The sequence below is a fragment of the Perissodus microlepis genome, chromosome 12 (assembly GCF_051167445.1).
Source record: "Perissodus microlepis isolate ML-2025 ecotype Zambia chromosome 12, ASM5116744v1, whole genome shotgun sequence".
In the NCBI taxonomy this organism is placed as follows: Eukaryota; Metazoa; Chordata; class Actinopteri; order Cichliformes; family Cichlidae; genus Perissodus; species Perissodus microlepis.
In genome coordinates, this window is record NC_140472.1 from 25,230,355 (window position 1) to 25,240,427 (window position 10,073).

The 10,073-nt window shown below is 39.6% G+C and overlaps 2 protein-coding genes across 2 annotated transcripts; both read right to left on the reverse strand.

Moving 5' to 3' along the window:
* Nucleotides 1-18: 18 nt before the first annotated feature.
* kgd4 (alpha-ketoglutarate dehydrogenase subunit 4) lies at nt 19-4,907 on the reverse strand. Its single transcript, XM_084946686.1, has 5 exons — nt 4,561-4,907; nt 4,230-4,315; nt 1,264-1,327; nt 931-1,133; nt 19-580 (listed from the first exon to the last, which is right to left on the reverse strand). Exons 2-5 carry the CDS (start codon nt 4,281-4,283, stop codon nt 563-565), a joined length of 339 nt encoding a protein of 112 aa, XP_084802812.1. The 5' UTR covers nt 4,284-4,315; nt 4,561-4,907; the 3' UTR covers nt 19-562.
* A 1,180-nt stretch (nt 4,908-6,087) lies between these two features.
* Nucleotides 6,088-9,862, reverse strand: LOC146376377 (betaine--homocysteine S-methyltransferase 1-like). The gene is made up of 8 exons (XM_084946579.1): nt 9,753-9,862; nt 8,690-8,822; nt 8,411-8,523; nt 8,100-8,291; nt 7,809-7,956; nt 7,097-7,279; nt 6,664-6,892; nt 6,088-6,549 (listed from the first exon to the last, which is right to left on the reverse strand). Exons 1-8 carry the CDS (start codon nt 9,768-9,770, stop codon nt 6,372-6,374), a joined length of 1,194 nt encoding a protein of 397 aa, XP_084802705.1. The 5' UTR covers nt 9,771-9,862; the 3' UTR covers nt 6,088-6,371.
* Nucleotides 9,863-10,073: the final 211 nt, after the last annotated feature.

The following is a 10,073-nucleotide window of genomic DNA, read 5'->3' on the forward strand; positions in this document are numbered from 1 at the left end:
CAAATTCCAACAATAAACTAATCCAACATTATTTTAATCATTTAAATCCAGCCGTTCACATGAACTCAATGTAATTTCATGCAGCATTGTTGCCTCAACTACCTCACCAGCCTTTTAGCTCCAAAAACCATCAGTTCAAGTGCAGCGAGAGACATGGAAAGTCTGATTTCCTTCTGTATACTAGAGCCTCCTGCTTGGATTTTAGTCAGCAGGTAAAATTAGATAAACTGGATGAAAAAAATAAAGATGAGTTGATGATTTTGTTTTTAAACTAAAATTGATTAAAAACAAATCTTTGAGAAAAATATGCAATGCCAGGTGAATAAAGACAAACCAAGGCGCTAGTGTGCCTTTGCAGCGTGTTTTACAGTGAACATCTGTTTGTATGGAGTTCATATACACTTAAACAACTAACAATCAACATATATACATTTTAACAGGATCCATGTAATACTTTATTCTACATGTGGCATCGGGTTCTCTTGTGCTGAGGAACAGGATTAAAGACATACTGATCTTCAACATATAAGGACTTTGGCTGCAGTGATGGCGTCACTTCATGTCACTCTGGTCCACCGCGCTGTGGCAAAGAAATGATATAGAATACAAATAAACACAAATACCAGCCAAAATATATACTTAAATACTCAAAACTTTTAGATTCTACTTTCAGTTTCTATAGCTAGTTATGCACCAGCAACAAGTTACAGTAAGTTTTCCTAAGTTCTCAATCAGTCCATACACTTAACCTTTGTACTTTTGAATCCTACTGCTACGAGTTTATGATCAGTCAAAGGTGGGTCATATACTGTTGCCAACTTTGCTTGACATTTGACATTTTTCCGTCTCTTTTGTTATTCCACTCTGCTCAATTTTAAAGAACCAAGTAGTTCTGTGTAAAAACTCTGGGTACAATTAAGATTGCCTCACCTGGATGTAATCCATCTCATCTGCTGTTAACGGTCTCCTGCGGTACCTTGCAGGAAGTAGCTGAATAGAGGCCAGTGTGTCTGCCGTGCCTGGGATTGGTGTTAAAGGTGCATGCGGTCTTGATAACTGAGGCGATGCTGCAGCTGAAGTGGGAGCATTATGTTGAGGAAGGTTTAGTGCTAATGTTTTCAATGCCTCCTGGGCTGGAGGATGAAAAGAAAAAGAGTAACATAATGAAATAATCACCAGGGAAGGCATTGTTAATGATTACATTTGTGATAAATGTGAACCTAAAAGAACACATTCTTTCAGCTGGGAAAAACAAAGGCTCACCATTAGGTCTGGGCAGGCCTTGTCTGTTGGGGAATTTGATCAGGGGAGTATGAGGCCGTATTGCCTGAGAAAACACAAAATCAAGCAGCAGTCAGTTAAAGGGTAGGCATCCTGACATGACAACAAATGGACAGTAGTTTTTTTTGTCTCCCACACATGCTAAAACAGAGTGAATGAGCTTTAAAACAAACACAGCTGCTAGAAAAATATGATGAACAACACTAGGGTGAATTAAATTTTTTATTTATGTATGGTATGACCTGTGACTTGTGACAGTATTTTTGTAAAATCAGGCGCTCAACGTTAAGTTAATGTAGCCTTCTAACAGCAGTTGATAGGAATATACCACAAAACATACAACAGAGCAAACATTATACAAAATACAAGTGCATCTAACACAGTGGTTCCCAAACTTTTTTTGCTGGGCCCCCCTTTGTTTTACAAGAAAAATGTTTGCTCCCCCCCGCACAAACATATCCTCCAACCATACACACCCATATTTTGTTTTCAAACTCCATTGCGGTTTATTTCACACCTCAATCAATTAGTAAACAAATAGGCAAATACAAGTAATCTGCAATAAATTACAGGTAGTAATAAAATAATCTCCAAACTCTTTTACGCTACGTCCACACCTACACTGGTATTTTTGAAAATGCAGCTGTTTCTATGCGTTTGGACCTATTCGTCCACACGTAAATGGCGTTTCGAATCACCGAAAATCTCTGTTTTCGGTGATTCAAAAATCTCCGCCTCTGCCTATGGTGTGATTATTTTACGTGTGGTTGTTTTTTTCCTGTGTAATAATATTCAACATTGCTATCAATACATTTCTCAAAAAATTCCTCTCTATGCAAAATGGGTTCAAAAACATAAACAACTTTGAGATACTGTTAGTCCGTGATTTGAACCAGGGAAACAAATCGTGGCAGGATCGCTCTAACTTTACTGTATAAACAGCTAATATCTCCAAAATGTCAGGAGTAGTTATTTATTACAAAAAGTGTTTGTGAACTAAAAATCAAGAATGTGGGATACTGTTTGTCCGTGATTTGAAGAGCCCAGCACGTGCTCCCAACGCAAGGGAAACTAATTCTGTTGCAGAGACCTACTTGTGCAGGTGAAGCCAAAGGCAGGGCTCTTGGAATGAAGTTGGAATGAAGTTGGTTTGGAAACATATTTGGCGATGCTTCATCTCCTGCTTTGCATTTGTGTGGGAGCCCCGTCAAAAACCTGTCAATTATGCTAGCAGTGTCCAAGCGTTCTTTTTTTCTTTTCATACCGCGCCCCCCCCCTGCAATGGCTCAGCGCCCCCCTCAGGGGGCAGGCCCCACACTTTGGGAACCTCTGATCTAACAGATTAACCCATTAAAGTAGTGTAGTGTATCAGTATACCCATCTTTTAAGTGCTTTTTGGTACAAACAACAGTCTATAGTGACAGAGTCTTAGTTGTTTGTTATAATCAGACAAATTAGCATTACAGTAACAATGACAATAATAATAATAACAATAAATGGATATATTATAAATGTAAATAATATAATAATCAAATACTTTGTTAAGATACCTTCACAGGGAATCATTATGTATTCTGCCTATAGTTTTGTCTTCAACAAGTCAAATATAACTAAACTGTGTTGAGGTCAAATGACTGACTTGTCCACAGCAGTTTATTTTGCGACATGGTTTGGTTATCTGTGCACTCTAACTGTGAACTGCTGTCCAGTCAACAACAGCATAAATCTGATTTTCTGCCTCATGGCACTGGCTTTCATGATTGAGTGCCACTGAGTCTCAGTACCTGTGTTTCATGTGTCTCTTCTCTTTAGTGTTATCTGGCCTTTCTGTTCTCCACAGTGCCAAATGATTTGGACTTTGGAGTGAACCCTCTGTACAGGCTCTAGATGTTGGATGTTGTGAAGCGGTTTTTCCTCACCGTTAACAAATCATCCACCTCGTCCATACAAGTCAAGACCTTACTCATGTTGCTAATTAACAGTTTATTGTGCCGAATCATTGACTTAGTCTGGATTTGTTTTGTTTCTGCAGATGGTAAGGGTGGCCTGCTTCCCTTGCACTGAGAGCTCCTTTGACAGCAAGTTGCAGGTTCACAACAACAACTTTGAAACTTTTTAAGTTTCACACATGAACTCAACTCTGAACTTTTTTAATTTACGAATAAATTAAAAAGGTATAGTCCGCACTTGTCCAAGAAACAGCTTTTGAATGAACTGCGCAGTTACTTATGATTGTTATATATGTTATATAACTATAACTCCAATCTGTGAAAGATATTTCCTGACATCAGGAGTTAGGCATTTTAGCGGCCTAACTGCAGCTAAAATGCAGTAATTCTGATCCGCATTAGTTATGAAAGAACAGACAAGCAGTCATCACAAACGTACTGTTACAAACATTTATTCGGTACAAATAGCATAAATTTAGTGGCTAAATGCAAATTAAATATTTGTAAAGACTATTTCTGTTTTCCTGACATCACAGATCGCTCATATCCTCCAGTAATTGAAAAACGATTAAAATTAGTCTATTAGTAGGAAATAAGCACTGCTGGTACAGTTCCTTAATACTCTGCTGGGCTACTGTGGTACAAAGATCTGTCTTTAACCGACATATAGGCCTCCCTGTGCACCGTTTTATGCTATACTCAGCCATAGCAAGACTGACAACTAAAACAACTAATATTACACCTACCTTAAGTTTTAATTAATTGATTAAAAGGCCGCTATCACAACGTGACTAAACGATATTGATGTGTCCTGTGCGGTTTATGAACAAGGACACTAACAAGGGTATGACGGGTCTTTGCCACCTCAAGAGGCCGCAAGATATAAAGTAGTTTACTGTTCGGAACAGCGGGAAAAGCAGCGTTTTACTTTATAAGCTCTAAATCAGGAGGCAACACAAACAAACCCGGAGAAATTAACATTTAAGTAGTTAACGTTACCTGAACAACTCGAGCGACGGGAGCTGCCATTTTGGAGCTGACTTTACTCCCCATGACGACCTCTCGGGTTTACTTCCGGTTTGAAGCTGCAGAAAGAAAGAAAAACACGCAAAAACACCACATGATGGCGCTATGGACGGCGAGCCAGTAAGACAGAAAGGGTTCAGCGAAGGTGCAGGAGGTAATGTGAAAGTCATAGTAGACAAATAGCAATACATGTTTGTGGGAAGAGCGTATAATTTTTAGGTAAGATTTGGTCGTTAAAATACATTGTGAGTGGAAGGTTGAAGTGCATTAGCGATAAATGCACTGTTATCATGCTACACCTTACCTCTAGCTGTGTCTTTAACCCTCTGTCTATGATAGCAGGTGGCCGGTAGATGTGTTGTCAGCGACTGTCCTGTTAGGTCAGGCCATGTTACAGTCTTCGTTAGCCGTCTCCTGTAAAGAAAACATGAAAAACTGTATCACTAAAAACCTCCAGCCCGCTCTAAAGTAAAATTATCCGATCTCTGATAAGGCCCAGAACACCATTACTGTTGTCAAAGCGACAAAATTGATCGAATATTGTCGTATGACAAGGGAAATGTCAACACAAGGCTCCTGTTAGGTAACGGCAAAAATATCTATCTTTAATTTCACACTCCCTTGAAGAAAACGGATAACCTCGTCACGTGGGCTGTTCTCGCTCAATCACAAGCGAGATAAGGAACAGAGCTCTTTTATTTGTGAAAATATGTCACCAGGAGCAATATCGCTTTTTCCTTCGTGCCGCGTTGCACATACTGTAGTATTTGTAGTATAATATCTATATAAAAGCCAGATTACACAGCAATTAGGTTATTAATATTGCTGTTCCTTAATAGTTGGGGCTCATAAGAGAGGAAAACCCAGCACATATTGGGTATCTGACTTTTTTTTTCTCTCTCTCTTCTCATAGTTTATATGTCTCAGCAGTTCTCTTAGTAAAACGTATTAACATCTTTCATTACAGGCCTTCTGGAAAACAATGTGCAAATGCTGTTAAAACCACAGGCATCTGGTTTAGAATGCAGACTTTCTGATGATGGGAAAACATAAATAATAGCTTGTAATGGGGTAAATAGACAAATTCATGTTGATTAAATCTCAGTAGATTGTTGATATGTTTCTTCTTTTTCTTTTGACTGCAACCTTTAGGGGTCACAACAGCAGATTATCTCACTCCATATCACCCTATCCCTAGCATTCTCCTCTGTTGCGCTTACCCTCTGCATAACATCCTTCATTATAGTCAGAAACTTTCTCTATGGGCTGCCTCTTTTCCTCTTGCCTGGCAGCTCCATATTCAACATCCTTTTTCCATGTCTATATATAAATATATATTTATATATGTATATAAAGAAAATAACACTGTCAGATCCTATTTTCCAATTAAGCTTTGTCAAATTAATTAATGGGAAAGATGAGAACAGTTTAATAATGGGTAATAAAAACCATGTCCAACCATGAGACTAGGAAGTTTCCAATCCTTTCTGGTATGTTCTAAAGTCATCTTGTGCTTACTGTAGACATATACTCAGGTGTTATGTTGGTAAACATTAACTATGCTTTGAGTAACAGGCCAACAGTTAATCAGAGAGTTCAACAGAGCTCACTGTTTATTCTCATTGCAGGAATAAACCATAGATAGCATAAATCTCACTAATTTTAGCCTTATTATTTAATGACAGGTCTTATAGCATTGAACAATGACTCTATTATAACACTTTTAACTCTGCTTTGCAGATTATTTGTGGATGCATAGACACAAGTAGTAGACACAGAATATATGTGTACACCGCCCATCATCAGAAAGAAACTGAGAAGAAACAAACGATTTGTATTTTATCTTTTTTATTAGATATTAAACAAAGTGGTCCAGGGTCGGTGAAACCAAACTGGTCACTCTTACTGGGTTTACTGGGTCAGCTCCCACTTTTGAGACGCTGTGGCCCCAGTTTTACAGTCTAAAGATACACATAACAGTGCTAATGTCACGACAACTGACACTATGTTTGTTAGATGAAGCACTGTATATAGATACTATGGACTGCTGCACATCAGTAGCTCTGTACGCAGCTGTTCCGTTTATGTCGGCTGCTGAGTCTGAAACAGACTGACTCAGTGGGTTTTTGATTTGTCGAACAGCTGTTCGAGTTCTTCTTTAGAGGTTGCCTCTTTCTGCTGCATCAGATCAGCATGGCCCTTGGTAACACCCCAAGAATCAGGGACAGACATGGAGGGACACTGGGGACGACCGGAGGCTGGCTTCAGGTTCTCCCAGTAATCCCGTCGGGCTCTAAAAGTCAACAGACATCAAAAACAAGAGTGATTACTGGTAGTAAACAGCGAATATGTCATATTTCACAAAGTATTTTTAAGTATAAGAATTAATAGTTGCTTCTGTTCTGACCTGGCTCTGACCCAAGGCTTGGTGTGCATTTCCAGACCAGCACCCCAGGAGCCATGTTTCTCTGATGCACTTGGAAGGAAGCCTCTCTCAGGTGCCAGTTCCTCTGCTATAGCCCTAATGTGATAAGCCTCAAAGCCACAGCAGCCACCAATGAAGCGAATGCCAGCATTGTAAGCTTCTCTGGCATACTTGTGCATGTCCCAGCGAGTCAGAATCCTGGGCTCCAGGCCTGAAAGAGAAAAAAAACATTTTTTTATGCACATTTAAATTACAGTTTTGTAGTTTGTGGTGAAAGCTTGCTGTTCTGTGTTGGCTGGCTGAACTTTCTGCAATGCAGTGTAGCATATTCACCAGCAGAGGGCATATATAAGGACAGTGCGTATCCAGAACAGTTGGAATGGCAGATTTATTATACAAGACAGTATCTTGTTACCGAAGGGGAACTCTGGCAGGTCGATAAATCCCTGGCAGTTGCAGTCAGGAGTGTGGTATGCCAGCGGCTGAACCATGTAGTGAGCCTTCAGACCAGCCTTCTCCACTCCCTCCTTCATCTGCTTCACGGTCTCCACACAGGTCATGGGGTCAAAGTGACAGTTGACTCCCACAATCTGGGCACCTGTAGAACAAAATACACCACATGCAGTAACATGAACTGTGTGTGAGAGTGTAAGAAAATACATGGCTGACACCTAATCAACTGTGGTTTGCAGTTGTGGGTATAAGGTCTTTGAATGTATTTGTGTTTAGTGGGAACATTTTTGTGCATGTTACTGAATAAAATAACTATTGGCCACTGTTTTGGCCTGTACAGGCTCATCCCAGAAAAAAAAGGAAATCCTAACAGAAGAAAACCAAGTACAGGTATCATATGCCATTTTTATTCCTTATAAATTAGTTACACTATGGTGGCACAGATGCTGAAGTTTTGTTCATTTTTCCTGTCCAATAAATTGCTGTCGGGCCAATAGTCACTCACTCTTGTAGTAGAAATATACCAAGTGACCTCACATGAATGTAAAGGTATATAAACCTCAGTTGATAAGAAGTCTTGAACTTTTTAGTGTCTGATAAGGCTCACAGGGAGACAGTCTGTAATTCTTTTCTGCTGAAACAACATAACAATTGACAAAGATAACTGTACTCACCGGCTTTGACCAGCCTGAGTGCACACTCTCCGGGTGAGACACCGTGCATGTCCCCCTTTGGTCCAATACACAGAGAAGCAGCCACAGGCTTCCCTGTCTCCTTCATCACCTCCACAGCCCACACGGCCTCTTCAACATGCTCAAAGTACTAAAGGACAAAAGCATTGAAGCTCAAACAAAACTTCTCTCAACAAGTAAGAAACACTCAAAACTGGTTCAATGGCAGTTTTACACCTTTGGAATCCTCCAGAAAAAGTTTTTAAAAAATGCCAAAGCGTTCGGTGTAGCTACCTCAGCAATCAGGAAGTCCACATTTTTCTTGATGAACACATCCAACTGTTTTCTGAAGATGGCCTTCACATCTGCCTTGCTCTTGCAGCTCAGGTAAGATGGAGTTTGGGACACTCCTCCAGCAACAAGAGCATCACCCTCATTGGCAACCTCACGGGCTAAATCACAGGCAGCCTCATTGATCTGAGCTCCCTGTAGAATGAAGCAAAAAAAAAAAAAACTAATAATCAAAGAGACTCTTCAGATACACATTTAAAATATTTTTGTTTTGATAAAGAATGAAACGTGCTGTAATTTCCCTTTTAACTTACAGTCAGTTTGAGGTTGTTGCCTCTGTTCTCAAGTTTATCATCACTGGCGTAGAATGTAAAGGTCTGCATAACATTGGACCCGGCTCTCAGGAACTCCCTGTGCAGCTGTCGCACTGAAAATCATCAAGAGGTTGCATCATAGGACAAACGCTGTGCCAAAGCAATCTAAAATGTAACATACACTGCCAGGTATTTACAGGGAGACCCAGCAATGGATAATGGAAATCCCATTTTAAGATGTAACGGAGTGGCAGTTTTGGTACAGCAGTATGTTCTTACCTGCATCAGGGTACTGTACAGCAGCTTCAGGCGTCCATGGTCCGGCCTTCACGTACCCCCTCTTCTCCAGAGCAAACACAAATCCTCCATCACCAATCACCACCTCACCAGCATTGAGACGTTCAAGGATGCCCTGTGGAAACAGAGGGATCCATGGACAAGCTTAACCTGTGCTCAGTGGATCATTTTGCAAATATCACTGTGGAGCCAGTAAAGCCAAAGAAACTGCAAACTGTATATTTTAAAGATGAACGCTGAAAGTTTGTTTTTAAAGGTTTGTTCCTTTAAAAAGCTCAAAAAATCCTGTAAGAGTTGCAAAAATCTAAATCAAATAATATTTTGAAGTCTTGTTATTTTTAATCTACAGGAAAAAGTCAAAACCTAGGGTAATATCAAAGGAGACTGCAGTGAACTGAGCAAACACATTAAGTGTTCCTAATATAAGATGAATGCATAATGAAGAAAATGTTTTTTATAATCCACATTTTATGAAATCTTATTTTTAAATGGCAAAAAAATCCAAACTATCTCATTAATTATGTGCTACTTTGCATAAATCCCTGCTACAAATTGAATAAACACCTAATTGTGTGTTTTGCACACATCTTTAGTCTAGCAATAGAAGCAAAATCGGCTAAAATATTAAAACTGACCAGTGGATAATATAAATATAAACATGCTTGCAGTGTGACACTCTAAGATTTTTTTTTAAAGCTGCCATTAATCCTTATACAAATTAAGAATGGAATAAATAAAATGAGCTTCATTGGTCTTTCTGTATGCCTAATAACATAAAGAAAGTTCAGTGGTCTGAGAAATGACCTGATGTTCTACACAGAATACACACCACTCAAAAAGACTACCATAAACATGCAGTATGATACCCCAGCCTCACAACCTTTCACCCACATTTAACTTACAGCGTGAGATGGGAGCAGAAATCTCAGACAGAAATACTAACCCCACTTTGGATCATTATGATTGCTATTAGAATTTCACAAAACTATCAAAACTAACTTCTCACAGCATAACCCCACCTCTGGACAAAAAAGTCTGCACATACCTTTTTTGCTGGTGCCATAATCTCACAGCTGTGTGGACCGCTGACTGCTCAGACCTCGAGATGCTGAAGTGACAGTAGAGTGGGGCAGAGGGCCAGATTAAATCTCTCTGAAGAAGGGGAGTGTTCTAAGTAAGAGCTGCTCTGATTGGCAAGGGAAAGGTTATGCAACTCTTTGAATGAGAGTATTGTGAATGTGCGATACTAGTTTGGTCCGGATTAGATGGTTCTTGGTGTTGTTGTTGGATTCCCTCCCAGTTTTTGGCCTTTTGTTTTCAACCTGATAGCAGGCAGGCATTAAAAGAAAAACAAAAAACAGTCAAA